The 15,521-nt window shown below is 56.5% G+C and overlaps 1 protein-coding gene across 1 annotated transcript; it reads right to left on the bottom strand.

Moving 5' to 3' along the window:
* Positions 1-2,293: 2,293 nt before the first annotated feature.
* On the bottom strand, positions 2,294-4,591 carry SLC51A (solute carrier family 51 subunit alpha). The gene is made up of 9 exons (XM_054283075.1): positions 4,557-4,591; positions 4,266-4,360; positions 3,740-3,894; positions 3,574-3,647; positions 3,341-3,499; positions 3,098-3,209; positions 2,850-2,996; positions 2,547-2,652; positions 2,294-2,430 (listed from the first exon to the last, which is right to left on the bottom strand). The coding sequence occupies exons 1-9, from the start codon at positions 4,589-4,591 to the stop codon at positions 2,294-2,296; spliced, it is 1,020 nt and encodes a 339-aa protein (XP_054139050.1).
* Positions 4,592-15,521: the final 10,930 nt, after the last annotated feature.

A 15,521-nucleotide genomic window follows, 5' to 3' on the forward strand; every position in this document is an offset into this window, starting at 1 on the left:
CGTGATACACACTGAGCTTTGTGGCCTGTGGCTCCCCAAGGGGACTTGCCCTCGTCATGGCTGAGCAGAGCAGGTCCAGCACCCTGTCCTGCAGCCAGCACTGGAGAAACTGGCCTTGCTGTCATGTAGCTGTGGAGCTTTTCTGCCAGGGTTTGCCTCTGATACCCACTGTCTCGGGGTGGAGCTGCTGGGCTGAGTTGCCTGTATCCTGTGGTGCTGGGAAGAGAGGACAGCTCAGAGCCCTGTCAGCAGTGCTGCTGGGAGGTCTCCAGAGCAGGATGTGAGGCTTGGGGAGCAGCACGTGCAAGGAAGAAACTCATCAAGTGCTGCAACAAGCTCTGCACACTGTGATGCTTCCAGAGCACGTGGTGGCCCTGGGGTAGGAACAGGCTGCAGCTTCTTTCCAGCTTCTGTCTTGATGGTCTTTTGTCACGCTGCCCAAAGGGCTTGACAGAGGTTATGTGCTTCTCTTGAAGCCAGAACCAGTATGGGAAAGGGTATTTTGGGGATCACTAATCTGCCACTTGGACCTCTTTCAGGAGGGATGTGAACAGCTGTGGGAGCATGGCTGGCTGCTGTGGATTTTAAACTCTAAGGAGCAAATAACAGTCACGTGGTGGAAGCCAGTTGTTAATCCTCTGGTTTATGAGTGGTAGAACACTTCCTTTGTATCACTCACATTGTCTCTTCCCTCATCTTCCCTTCCTCACTCTTCCCTCAGCGTGGATGTTGCAGTTGCTTCCCTGAGCCAGATCACAAAGGCCAGGCTGCTTTAGAGCCTTACTACTGTTTTAAACACAAGTTATGCAACAGTGTTCTGTAAGTTTGGGTATCCATGATGTTCTGGATTGTGGCTTGTTCTGCAGAGACCTTAACAAGCTTGGTCTCTTTGCAAATTCTGGGGTGCTTGGCAAGCCAGCCATGGTTTTACATGTAGCTTGGAATAACAGAGCTGTTTCTTGTAACCAATAATCTCTGCTTCCTCCTTGCACTGAAATTAAATTGGACACTGAAATCCCAGTCTAGTCCTTTATTTTTCCTTTGTTTTGTTTTCTCCTGGATTGCTGGACCAGTCTTCTCCAGCACTGTCATATTTTATCGGGGATAGGTAAAGCTTGATCTTTCAGCAAAACATGAGCCAAGTTCCCCAGGCTCATCTCATTCCCACAGATACACCCAGTGCTGCTGCTTCAGGGCTGTTCTGCACAACTCTAAGCCATCCCTTGCTCTTCAAAAGAAGCATCCAGAAGAGACTTGAAGCAAAAAGTGCAGTGGAAAAACAAAAGTTTACTAGCATGCAGTGAAGAGCCCTGTGGAGTTTGATGCTGCCAAATCTAGAGGCATCTACTCATGTGAAACAGCCCCATTTCGCTTCCTCTGTAGATCTGGGGTGTGAGCCCCGGGAAAGGATTTTCTGATGGCAAAGAACAACAGCAACAGAAAGAATTGAGAAGGACCAGGGATGGTGGTAGAAGCAAGAGCATTGGAGAATGCTGCAACTTTTTTTAACATGTGATCTGCTCATTTGAAACCATGGGCTAAGTTGTGCTTCTGGTGTCTGTAATGAATACTTGGGGTCAAAAGATTACCCAGTGGTTTCTGCAAATTGTTACTGCTCCTGATGTCCATCTCCGTGTCTAGAGCAGATACTGGTACTGGACTGAGGCTGGTTAAGGCAGCATTGACTAATTCCCAGTGTTATGAAGGTGCTTCAAGGCTCCTTCCTTTTCCTGGCACCTAACTGGCAGGTGTGGATGCTCGCTGTGTGCTTTCAGGAGCAGCCAGTCCTGCAGAGAACAAGCCCCAGGGACAGGTCAGACCCATCCTGATAGCTTGGTAGAAATCACCATTGTCCTGGGCTTGCCTTGGCTGTGGGACCCCAGCCAGCAGCACCCAGAGCTCAGTGTCACAGCTGGATGTTGGGCATCCCATGACAGTCCCACGCCATGGCTGTGTTAGTCTGGGCTCCATCCTCCTCCCCCTGCATGGAGTCATCTCCCACCCAGCCTAGGCAGAGATAATATGAAGCCAGTCACCAATGCAAGACTCTTGTAAATATTTATCTTTACTCAGTGCTAGACAAGAGCCCCTGGGCTGGAGGTGGCTCCATGGACCCCCTTGGCTTATGGCTTTCAGGTTTCAGACCTTTCATTCTGTCCCAAGATGCTCTTTCCCCTCCTGTCTCTGCTGCTGCCAGCAGCTCCCCAGGGCTGGGAGAGGAGGAGAAGGTTGTGCAGGGTAGACCAACCCCTGACCCCACTCTGCCCTTGGCACCCCGGTTTGTCCCTCCTGCTCACGCCTTGGCGTCGGCGCCTGTGGGTGCGAAGCTGACGGGCTGGTAGCCCGGTTTGTCGTCCTGCTTGCGGTAGTACATCCGTGTCAGCACCGCCAGGATGAAGGTCTGCGGGATCAGCAGCTGCACGTTCATCTCTGGAACAGGAGAGGGGCCATTTGAAGCTGCCCTCAGCCACCATGCCCACCCCCCATGCCATCCCCATGGTGGAGGGGCCTGGCTGGGAGTGCTGCTCTCTCATCTCCCTACTTACGCTGGGACCTGGCCTTGGAGGAGAAGGGCGGCGAGCAGGCAATGCTGCCGTTGTTGGCCAGGATGCTGAAGATGGCAGGCTGGAGCGCCGTCAGGAGGAGCAGGATCTGTGACCACCAACACCCTGCCGTGAGGGCTGTGCCGCTGCCCAGCTCTCAGCCTTCACCCTCCCCCCGTCCTGCAGCCAGCGGGGCTCTCACCCAGCAGTGGCTCCTGCCCCACCATCTTCCCTCATGCTGCCTCACCCCGTCAGTGCTGCAGAACCCCCTCACCTAGGAAGGAGCTGGGCAGGACAGGGGCTCACCTGGAAACAGGTGAACTTGGCCTGCATGTTCTGCTCAGCCAGGTGCAGCCGGGCCTGCCGGAAGAGGATGCCCAGGCCCCACAGCCCAAAGAGGGCGGAGGCACCAATCAAGGTGTTGATCCAGAGGGCCACGCTCTCCCCTGAAATCTGAGGGGGACACACAGAAAACGTTACTGGGCTGACAAAGTTCAGGTGGAGGCTTCCTGTCTAGGTCATCAACCTGCCCATCCCTGTGCTCTGGCACTCACGTCAGCAGGGTTGTAATTCCCATCGGTGGCCAGGACCAGCCCCAGGAAGACAGCGACTGCCTTGAAGAACGCGTACTGGAAAGTCCCCAGGATCATCAACTTGAGCTTTTTCCTGGCATGGTGAGAGAGACAGGCAGCACTCTGAAGACCCCAAGTCCCCGCCTAGGGAATTGTCTTCCAGCCCAGCAGAAGCACGGGGTGAAAGCCCTCCAGGGACAGAGGTTTATCCCAGCTCCCCCTCACCTGCTCATGGTGATTTTGGGCAGGCAGGGACAGCAGCAGCAGCAGGGCCCAGTGCTGACCACCATGGGCACATCCTTCAGGGTGCTGAGCAGTGCTTCCTTCCCCCCAAAGCCCTCCACCATGACCATCATCAGCAGGTAGAAGCAGACAGCAAAGTACCTGAGGAGGAGGAGGAAGGCAGGTCAAGCACTGTGGGCTCTGTGGTGCCCTGTCCCAGGGTGGGTGATACTCACGCCGTGGTTGCCATCTCCACCACCATCATGGAGCGCGGGAACCACAGGCCAAAGCAGCTGATCACTGACACAACCTGGGGGACACGTGAGCTTGGCACACTGGCACTCCCCCCTCCTGCGGGCTGGCACCCCTTGGGTGGCCCTGGCCCCCCAGAGCCCAGCTCACCGTAGGGGCTGAGCTGCTCCAGCAGAGGGTCTTCATCTTGATAGGGCAGCGGATCTTGCGGAAGAGGTACGAAACCTCTTCCACATAGATCACAACTGACAGCAGCGTCATGATGGTGCAGAGGCCCAGGATGATGAGTTGGGCCATGTCCAGCTCTGCCAGGGAGGGGTGAGAAGCTGTCTTCATCCTGTCCAGTCCCCCCTGGGGAGCTGCCCCTCGACCCACCACTGCCCAGGTTTAGGAAGCTCTGTGCCACACCCTGGATATGCCTGTCTATGCCAGAGCTGGCCCTTCTGTGCCCCTGTTCCCTGTCCCATGACACCTGCCCCTGGGCTGGCCCTTCCTGGGCTGTCCCCATCTCTATGGGCCGGACTATGGGATGGGAGGCTAAGACCCTGGCACCAGTTTCTGACTTCTGGGGCTGCTCCATACCTGCTCTTGCCTTGGCCACCCTACCACCTTCATCCCTGTCCTGCTCCCGCCAGCGACAACAGGAGGGTCCTGCCCACCCCGTCCCCCCACGTACGGTGCAGCAGATGCTGGGAGGTGGGCGGCAGGGAGAAGCAGGCGGCCGGCACGCTGAAGTTCCTGATCAGCATCTCCACCAAAGGGCGGGAGAACCTGCGGAGCAGAACCGGGAGTGCTGCACAGGTACACGGGGACACCCGGCCCCGCAGGGTCCGAGCAGCCCCCTGGCTGGTTTGCCTCACCACCAAGGCCTCCCTTCCTTTACAGAGGGAATGAATCATCCAAAGTTCCGATCCAAAAAGTTGGATTTGCCCGGCTGCAAAGCGGGACGGGAGTCTCCAGCACTCACCTGGGGTCATCTGCCAGCTCCCAAGTGGGCTCCATCGTGTTCGGCTCCTCGCTGTCTCCGTCCCGGTGCCTGTGGGGCTGCTCGGCACCGCCTGCCTCGGCTGCCCCGGCCGGCCCACGGGGTCAGAGTCCCCGGGGCAGGGACCGCGGGACGATGCCGCGCCTCCTTCCAGTTCAGCCAGAGCCTGCAGAGCCTCCCTCCCTCTCCCGCAGCCGCGGGCACCCATTGGCGTGGCCGTCCCGGCCCTCCGAGTGCTTTGGCCACCAGGTTATCGACCCGGGAAGGCAATTGTCACCCGAGCGGGCACGCCCGCGTGTGCCAAGGCCTGGGGCGCAGGGCACCTGTGCTGGGGTGACACCGCTGCGCCCTCGGCAGCGCGGACATGGGCTGGTGGTGCTCTGGAGGTCCAGGACGTGTCCTCATGTCTCCTCATGGGTGTCCTCATGTCCCCTCAGCAGCAGTGTCGGGGTGGGGGGCGGTGCCAGCCCCTGCTCTGCTCCGCGGGCCCTGCGAGGGCTCCGGGGGTCCCAGCTCCAGGGAGCCGGGGCTGAGCCCTGCACGGAGCAGCGCAGGGGCACTAGAGGGCAGGGCTGGCCAGCGCTCAGAGCCCCGGCCTGGGGACAGCAGCGGCACCCCGGCCTGGGGAGGGGACCATAGGGCTGGAGGGGACAATCTGAGTGGGGAGCTGGGGGCTCAGGCAGGGAGCAGGGTACCCTAGTCTTGGATGGATCCCAGAATCATCATGGACTCCAGGGGTGTCCACAGCTCCGGGCATTCTCCCAATGCAACAAGGAAAATGAGTTCTGGTTTATACTGGGTCCCTTTGGAAGCGTCACCCTTTGCCTCTCTGGCAGGGGGCTTCTGCTGCAGCCAGAGTGGCACCAGGGCCCCAGATGGGTGCTCTGCACCTTGCTGTAGGAGCAGGATGCTGCTGTTGTCATGGGAATGGGATGGTGGGGAGGGGCCGGGAGGAGGGAGTGAGATGAAGGAGGAGGGAGTCCTGTGGGGACTCTGTGCATATCCGAGGTGCTGTGCACACCTGGCCCTCCCCTCCTCTCAGCCCCATTAACCCCCCATATCCTGTCCCTACACACTGTACATACTCTTTGCTGCTCTATATGCTGTAACCTAACCTGACACAGTGCAAGCTGCACACCCAGCCCTCTGCACTCACATTCAAACACACAATTACCCACACCTTGCACCAGCAGACCCCTCACCATGGCTGCTCCTGGCCCCACAGCGTGCATGGCACCAACGGGCCCCCCACCCAGCCCCCCTGTATCACCAGCATTGCCTATGGCTGAAGAAACACGTCAGCTCCTGTGACATCTGCTGTGCTGGCCCTTATGTGACAGTCCCTGCAGGCTGTCAGGGCAGTCCTGCTGTCCTGCTCATCCACTTGGTGCTCATCCCCGGGGTCCATCAGCACTGGGATGATCTGCACGTATCCCTGGCCCCAGGGAAGCAGATCCCAGCCCCAGCAGGCAGCCACGCGTGCTGCACTGCCCGGACACGTGCAGGAGCCTCTTCCCCTGCCTGGCATAGCCCAGGGCCAGCACCACCCACGGGTGCCCGCTGCACAGGGGCACATGCCGGTCCCCTTGCCCACCACACCTGTGTCTGACTGTCCCTGACTCACTGCTGTAGCACCATGATGATGCTTCTGGCCTCTCAGGTGGTACCTGAGCCTGACTGAGCCCTGGTCCCCTGCGTTCCCCAAGCACAGCACACCCTGAGGTGCCAGTACAGCTGTGGGGCATGGAGCAACCTGCCAGCCCATGAGGGGACGCAGAACACGGCTGGGCCCCAAGCCCAGGGCAGAGGGCAGCCCCACACATTGATGCTCTGCATGAGTGTGCAAGGAGGGCTCCATTGCTGCACACACTCCCCTCTGCATCCCCAGCAGTGACACCCACAGCCCTGACCCACCTGCACTGACCCCCAGCCCCATCACCGTGCCCAAGACACCTGCATGGGGCCAGGACACACCCACACACTGTCCTGCTGTGGACAGTCATTGGGGGTCTGGGTGCCACCACCCCAGAGCTGTCCCCTGGGCACATGAAGGGCTCTCACCCTGCAGCCCAAGGTGCTGAGCCCCCCCTGCACCAGCAGGACAGGACGTGCCTGCTCCCTGCTTGCTACAACCTGCCCCAGGAGCTGGCGGAAATGGGTGTGGAGAGGGGGAATGCAGTGGGATGGGAGAGCCCAGAGTCCCTCCAACTGCGCCCATATTCCAGCCCCTGTCTGTGCCTGGGATGTATGATCCTGAAGCCACCAGGGCCCACGGCCACCCTTGTTCCCCAGTCAGGGATCGCCACACAGGCTGCTACCATGGCCAAAAGCATCCCCTGGCATGGGCATGGGGGGCAACACATGGGTCAGGCTCCCACCAGTTCTACCTCAGCCCCAGACCTTCAGGATGCTCCAGGGCAGAGCAGCCACAGGGACTCCCTTTCCTGCCAAAACCCCTTTCAGCAGAGAAGAGAAAAGAGATGGGAACACAGAGATGGGAACCATACACCCACCAATCCAGGGCAAGGGGTGGTTTGAAGGTTTGTGGTCCATTCAGCATCAGGGTGGCTGTTTAGCCTCAAGGAGCTGGCAGAGAAACCTGCAGCAGTGCTGGAAATTCTCCCCATTTGCTCATTTAGCTTTTTTTTTTTTATTATTTCAAACAAAAATCTTTGACCATGGAAATTCTGCATCTCTCCCCCCAAAAAAAGCCAAGCAGACCCTCTCAGTATGCCAGCTATCCCACACTGCTGCTGTGTCAGCACTCCCCAATACTTGGAAAAGCCCTTAAAATGCAAATATTTGTATGGGGTTTAGACAGTTTTCCACCCATCTCTAATTCCCTGTGGTTATGGCCAGAGGTGCTGACCTTGGTAGACATAGCAGGCTCCCAGCTGACCATCTCAGCAGACATGGCAGGGAAGAAAACTCTTCATTTATATCCTTGGTAGGAGCTGGTAGGAGACCAAAACACATTCCTGCTCTTACTCTCTCCCACCCAGAGCCTGAGGCCACGGTGGATGATTGGGATGCTGGGGAGTGAGAAACCCATGCCCAGCTCTAGCACAGCCAGACAAGTGGACAATAAAGATCTGCACCCTGAGCTTTTAGTGATCCATGGTCACTGCTGTCACAGGACACAGAGGGACAGACCCTGCTCAGTGGCACAGAGCAGCCAGGGTGCTCCCTCTCCCAAGGGACCTCCCATGCTGTGCCAGCCTCCTGAGAGCATTGGCACCCCATAGCGTGGGGGGATGCCTGGCACCCACCTCTGGGGAAAACCACACTCCACAGGCACCTCCTCAAAGGGATGCCCATGCTTTGCATGGCCACAGACGACCCTGTTCTCCACATTCCTGGTGCAGAGAGTCAGCAACCCCACCCCACCAGTTTTCCAGCAGCACTCTGCTGAGCCACTGGGAACAGGAGGGTGGCACAACCACAGAAATAAATAAAACACAAAGGTCTATCAGACTTGTGAAAGGGCAGGAAAGCCTTTTCCATGGTGCTGGTCCTTTTGAGCCTCCCTCAGCCCTGCAAGCATCTCCCTGGTGAGGAAATTGGTGCTGAGAGTTTGGTGGAAGTGGATGAGGGATGTGGACTCTGCTGGCAGTAATAAAATTGCTGCCACCATCTGCCTTCAACATTCCAACACAATCCACAACTGCCCAGCTCAATGGCCTTGGCCGGACCCCTGCAAATCTGTCAGTGTCACAGCAACAGTGGCCACCAGGCTGGAGAGGAATCCCAGGACTCTGAGCATCCCCTGCAATGGTCAGTGTGGGCAGTGACAATGCCCCCAGCCCTGGCCCCAGCACAGCAGGAGTGGGGCTGGCTCCCCTCTGCCCCAGGTCTGGAGCTGTCCCACTGATAGGGATGGCAGGGAGCCCTTCCCACAGCTGGCCTGTAGATAAGGCCCATGTGTTGCCCACTGATTGCCCCAGGAGGCAGCTCCACCATTCCTGGGAGATATGGCCAGGAGAGGCACTGGGGGATGAGGGCAGGGGGGCTGCTGCAGGGGTGTGAGACACTGGGCCCCTCTGGATCCCTCCTCTGGGCAGGTGAAGGCTCCTGGGCTGCCCTGACAGCACAGCTGGGCTGGGAGAAAGTGTGAATCCCCTGGCAGGGCAACAGCCCTCCACAAATCTTCCATTTCCAGTGGGAACCAGCCCTCTGCCACTGGAAAACACTTCCCAGTGCCCTGCAAACCCACAGGGCTGCACCACGAGTTTGCTGCAAGGCAGAGTCAGGGACCCCACTGTACCTCAGTTTCCCCAGCTGTAAAATGAGTCCTGCAGCATGAGAGTATAGAGGGCTCTGTCTCTCATTGCTCTGGTGCCTGGGGACAGATCCATGCCAGGTGTTATTTAGAGACCAAGCTGGCATTTTAGAAGAGGGGGATACTGTCCTGGAAGCCAGCTGGCTGTCTCCAGTCTCTGCCTCAAGGTCACCAGGAAAGATGCTGGCCTTGGAGAGGTTTGGGGTGGGAGTCCTTCCTGCTGCAGCTTCCCCTTCTGGGCAGGGAAAATCCCCTTTTCCCAGCATGAGGCAATCAGAATCATTCCTGTCAGAGACCCCAGTCCCCACATCTCCTGCCTGGCCATGGGTGATGGGACACTCCCAGGAGGTGGCCGTGGGGCAGCAATGGTGGGGTGAGAGTGGCAGAGGGCAGCACACAGGGGACACAAGGCAGAGCTGGGGTTTTGCTAACCAGAACAGCTCACTGTTTCACCAAAAAGCCAGTCCCGGATGTCTAACCTTCTTGGGAAGCAGAAGTGCTGCAGAATGTGTGTGGGCAAAATCTCCCCATGCTCCAACCCTCAGAAATACCGCTCCGCCACAGCTGGGGGACCAGCTCCTGTGCACAGCCCTGGTGACACCCTCAGGGACCCTCCTGTCCCTTCCCATACAGGTCTGGGTGCCACCACAGACGCTGGAGCCTGACTGGGCTCCCATGCTGCCCGGCTGGGAACAGAAGTGAGACATTGGCACAACCAGGATGTCACTGTGTCTGTCCCAGAGCACATGAAGGGATCACCCCACAGGGAACTGCCTTGTGAGCCCTCAGCAGCCCAGCTGCAGTTCAGGTCAGCAAGACACCTCTTCCCCAAACTGCTGAGATCATTTGACCGTGTGCATGTGTTCACAGAAAAGCCACACACAATGTACACACACACACCCATAAACGTGTGTGTGACCTTCTATTCTATCTAGGATCTTGTACAGTGCACATAAACTGCAATCAGCTGGGATGGGTGTGGCCCCAGGAGGGGAACTCTTCCCCACAGGCTGGCTTATCACCCATGCCATAGCCTCAATCATGCTTCCAACCATTCCTGGGGTACTGGCCCACCCAAGGGTCCCCTGACCCCACAGATGACCAAAGGGGCTCCCCAGGGTAGGGGGCTGCCCTTTGCAATGGCCAACATTCCACAGGTCACCCTCCAAACAGAGAAGAGGAAGAGGATGGTGGGGCCTGTCCCTGGTTTGGAAGGAAGAGGAGTCCATGAGAAGAAAGAAGTCCAACCAAAGCTGGATGAAACCTTTCTATGATCTGGATGGAGGCCATGAGAGCAGCTTTGATGGCCCCAGCCTTCCCCTCCCATTTCAACAGAGCCTCACAGATGGGGCACCTGATAACACCCCCGTCTTCTGTCCAGCCCTTCTGGCCCCCTTTCTGTTTGCTTTTCCTCCCAGCAGTTCCATGTCCGATGGCGCTGCCCTGGGCCAGGAGGGAAGTGACCAAGCTGTGGGGCTCAGCATGATGAGGGCTTTGTGTCCTTCAAAGGGGATGAACAAACGGCCAGCGCTCCCAGCCTGGCTGGGGACCCTGCGGAAATACCACGGTCAGCACTGGGAGCTGCTTCCTGCCTGATCCAAGCCTTTTCCTGCCGCAAGGTAACATCTGCATTTCCAGTGGGTGTCCCAGTGACATGCCACTGGCTTCTTAGAGCCGCCCCCAACCTCTGAATGAAAAGGCACCTTGTTTGAAAAACAGAGGGGCCTTTTTCTGCTACAGCTACCTAAAGTAACTACGTCACTCCTGATGTTTGCTTTTGGTGAATGACGAGCTTAACACACCCTCTGAGTGGGCTGTGAGCGTTTTCTTTGGTCAGGAGCTTTATTTTCATACTCGTCTGTCTTGCAAGAAGCTCACAGGGGAAAATGCTGAGGCTTTAAAAAGTCAGATGGACAGTAGAGACACTGTGTTTGTGGAAGGGAGGTGCTGCTCCCCTGATGACCCTGAGCCTTCCCAGCTGCATGACACTCACCCACCAGCCTCGGCCACCCCATGGGGTCACCCACAAACACCTGAGTCAGGCACAGGGAGTAGTCCCACCTGCTTGGGGAAAGCCTTCAGCCCTTGGTGGGACTTCTTAGCTGTTCCTGAGTGATTCTGCCTCCCAACGCAGGTGGGAAAGCATCCCGAGTACAGCTCAATGGGAAAAAAGAAAAACACCTTCCCTTCCTTTCCTGTCACCTCTACCAGTGCCACATCCACACCAAGGTGCTGGGCAAGCCCTCCCACCTGCGCCTGCTCCCTCCTGCTTTGGCAGGCAAGGGGGCAGAGGGATGGGAGGGGATGGACATGCCCAGAGAGGTGTGGGCACACTCATGTTGGGGGCACGTGTGGGTAGGGGTGTACATGTGCATGCACACGTGTGTGTGCCCCAACTTGTGATGTACATGTGTAGGACATGGGTTTGTCCACCTGGCTGGTATCCACACCTGTGAGCACAGCACCCTGTGGAGCACAAGGAGCTGAAGCAGAGGTGGTGGGGGCCCAGCATCACCAATTCTTGCTGACAGCCAAGCAACACTCAGCCCTGGACAAGCCTCTGTCCTGGGTGTCACTTCTTCCCCAAGTCCCTGCTGTGGGATAAAGCACAAGGACAAGGCCTTTCAGCCCCAGTCTCCAATGATGAAGAAGAGAAGGGAGGGCTGGAGCAGCACTAGGAGAGGTGCATATCACCCAGGGCCCCTTTGCCGTGTTTGCATCACTGAGTAATAAATAAAACCTCCAAATTCACATCTGCCATGAAAGCCACCGGGATGAGCACAGGCAAAGAAAGGTGCTTTCTCCAGGGAGGGGTAATGGCAAACCCTTAGTTTGACCTAAGAGTTTTTCTAGCTGCAGGAGAGACTTTGACTCTCAGGCCACATCAAGACAAAAATACAAACTGATTTATTTTTTTTCCCACCGAGCAAGACCCCAGCCCTGCCATGTGTGCACCCCAAAGGATGCCTGTTGCAGCTGCCACCAATGCAGAGAGGAGGCAATTAGCAGGTAGTGAGAAAGCTCCTGCTCCCCCTGTCCAGCCCAATTGCACTAATCCCACCCCAATTAAAGCCCCCTCTCTGCTTTCAGATATCACTATGAAAGATTAATCCACCCTAAAACAAAGTTTTTCAAGCAGGTCAACAAGACAAAGCCAACTCTCAGTTTGCAAAAGGCTCTGGCACCTGCCTGGGAGCGTTTAATTGCCCTGACAATGGCATCAGGAGAAGAAGGGCCAGAGACCCCTTCAATCACGAATCCACAGAGGAGGCACCGGCTTTGCCTGCTGCTCCCACATGCCTGAGGCCAGCACCTGCAGGCTGCAGCCTCTTCCCAAGAGCAGAACCATCACCCAGCCCTCTTAGGGACACCTTTTCTCCCTCAGAGCCTGCAATGCTGCGCACGGTACTGGCTTTTTCATATCGTGCTTTTCCTGTGTCCTTTGCACCGCTCTTACACCAATAAATGCACTTTATAAAAAAAACAAAGCAGTGGACAGTTCTAATCTCCAAGTCAACATGTGCCCTTATCATAGAGGGTGGTTCCCACTGAGCAGGCTCAGGCTGTCTTTTATCCAAAAGCAGCAACGTGTGCACACGTTGCAGAGCAAATCGGAGGCAAAACTTTCCTGGGCTTTCCAGGCCCTTTGGGAGCCCAGGAGTGAGCAGCCAGGGATTCTTGCAGGACCAGGTCCTGTCAGAGAGGCACAGCAGGCACTGCAGGACCCCGGGCAGGCACATGTCCAGCATACCAAACAAATCACTCCCACCCTATCTTCATGTCCTTCCACGGCTCGGTCCAGCCATTGCACAGAGCTGTTCCCAAGGCTGTTAAGTAACAGTAAGTTTCCTGTTGGCCTTCTTGAGCAAAATACCACTTTGTATGTCTGGTTTTCTAGGATTCTAACCATCAAGTCTGGAAGGGAAAAACCCCAACAGCTGAGGAGCTGTGGCAAATGCTGATTCAGGAGAAGGGCTTACAAAATTGCACATGAAGCACTTTGGAAAAGTGACCTGCCTGGAGATGCACTGAAAAAGGAGAAAGAGGGGCTGTGGGCTACAGTCCAGATACAGCACTCCAGATCAGCAAGAGCCACAACAAAGTGGACCAAGGGAATTCATGACAGGCCCGTGTTTTCAGGAAGAGACCCACATGACTGTGTCCCAGCTCCTGTGCTCCTCCCCGCTGATTTCTTTTCCCTTTCCACTTCCCCTCCCTCAAACCCTTGGTCCCTTGTGTCGGGGCTGGCCATGGGTAGCCATCAAACACACGGGCTTTTTCAGCAGTGCAGAGGGAGACAGACTTTGATGTGCCCCAGGGTGGCCACTCTGCATCCCCCTGCTTTTCAAAGGCCCGTCCTTGGCTATTGTGTTCACATCCTGAGCTTGTTTGTACACTGCTGGAGGGCCCGGCCCGCAGGCCCCCTGCCCCAGAGGCAGCCACAGCCGCCCTGACCCGCAGATAAAAGCAGGGGCTGCCAGGGCAGGGCTGCTATCAGAGCAGGGACACACGGCAGGGCCGAGGTGCAGCTGCCAAGATAGGCAGAGCTGTGCCAGGCTGACCCTGCAGGGTGAGGGCTCCAGGTCAACACGAGCCCCACAGAGCTGCACCGGCCCTGGCCGCAGCCGGGGCGCTCGGGCTCTTGGCAGCAGCGGTATCAGTGCCCTGCAGCCAAGGGATGTCCTGGCACTGCTGCTCTCCCCCTCAGCTGCCCTTGGGAGGGCCAGCAGTTGCCAGCAGAGGTAACTGCCAGGCAGCGAGCAACACTCAAGCTGCTGTCTTTGATCATCGTTCATCTCTCTGTGCCCTCTGGCCAGGCACAGAGCGGGTAACAGGCCACCCTCCTCCCTGTAGGTAAGGAAGGGTTCCCCACAACTTGGTGGTTAAAATCCCAGTGAAACCCAGTCTTTGCAAGCAAGGAAGCCCAGTTAAAAGATCCAGACTGTTTTAGTCGCACTGGGACAGTGTCCAAGCATGAGCCTCTCTGCTAGGCCGCCATACCAGCCCCTGGCAAGCAGAGCAGCAGTAATGAGCATCACTGCACCCACATCCCTCCTTGTGTGACAGGACAGATGGGGAGATGAGCCACCACATTGCAGGAAGGTAAAAAAAAAGAGAAATCCCAGAGGATTTTGAGAGGGTGGTCCATGGGATATCCCAGGTCAGCATCTTTATAGGAGCAAGAGCCCACACTGTACTCAGCCCCACATCTCTCCTCCAGGTGCTTGGTGCTCTGTCTCCTGTCCAGGACAGCTGTGGAAAATCTGGAGAGCCAGGCCAGCCCCAGGTACTTCCCCAGGAAGGATGCAAAGACAAGAGTTCTTTTGAAGGGACAACAATGCTGTGGCCAGCTGTAGCTTTATCCACTGTACTTTTATTCTCCCAAGTGCCTTTTCCCTCACCTCCTCCACAGCCTCTTTGCTACAGGACAAGAAAACTCAGCAGATCCTCTCCCACATGCCAGTGCCTATCACAGTCCCTCTCCTTCCTCAGCCTGCATGGCAGCACGTGTCAGGGCCAAGGAACAACAGCTCCCAGGCATGGCTGTGGGTGCCTGGATTGCAGGATGGAATGACATTCTCCAAGACAGTATGATGGCCTTCCCTAAGAAAAGCCAACTACTTTACCCACTTTTTGCCAGCACAATTGAGAAACGCAGCAGCAAAATATGTGGTCTTCTGGAGGATGGGGATACTCGTGGTGTTGTGAAATTCTTGGCTATTGCTCTCTTGGCTTGGTGAGACAGGAGCAGAGAGGGCAGGCTCTCCTGGGAGCCCCGCCTGCCAGACCTGACCTGGAAGGTTGGGGTAGTAGAGGGGGAGCAGTATGATTCTGACACTGAAAAAACTAGATTTCTCAGGTTCCTGGGACCTATAATAGCTGACTGCACCCATGAGGCGCAGCTCACGAGGTGACATGGGAGCACAGCCAGTCTACCCCTTAAACACAGCAAGGCTGGAGCTGGCACTGCCACTCCTCTGAGTGGCTGGGATCCAGAGGAAGCAGTTGCCATTCAGGGCAGAAGATCAAAGTCTTTCTTTTGTCTCCAGAAGCCTGTTGCCTCTCTGGCCCTGCACCCTGGGGTGCCTGGAGTGCCACACAGCCCCTGTTCCATGGAGTGCACACCCTATAACCACCTCCCACCACACAGACCACTGCATGTCCCACAACCCTTGGCCTCAGCCCAACAGCAGATCCAATCCAGCACCACACTCCAGAACCTGGTTCTTGGCTTTTCCACCCCTTCCAGACTGAAGAGCCATGTTAGTTGCAGTATTTCTCGTCATAGAAGTGTTCAAGTCACCTCACAACATTGTTCGTGATAAGCTGCTGGAAAACCAGCTTTTCACAGAATATTTTGAGCTGGAAGAGACCAACAAGGGTCATCAAATCCTGCTGTAAAACTGAAGTGAAACTATATTTTGATCACATGTTCTCAGCATCCCAGAAGAAGGACACTGGCCCATCATGAGATATTGTACAAAAGCATGTGGAGTCATTTGAGTCAAGTCAGAGGACTCACATACCCCCCCAGTTTGTGAGTTCAGAGGACACATGGACATCTAAAATAGCCAAATAGGTTGGCTTGCCAAACCACAACGAGGGGGAACACCCTGATGCTGGGAAGACAGATTAGAAGTCAGCAGTAATCAATCCTACATCCTCTT

Source organism: Melozone crissalis, unplaced genomic scaffold (genome assembly GCF_028551555.1).
Source record: "Melozone crissalis strain CALT ecotype California unplaced genomic scaffold, PUWL_Pcris_2 ptg000034l_1, whole genome shotgun sequence".
In the NCBI taxonomy this organism is placed as follows: Eukaryota; Metazoa; Chordata; class Aves; order Passeriformes; family Passerellidae; genus Melozone; species Melozone crissalis.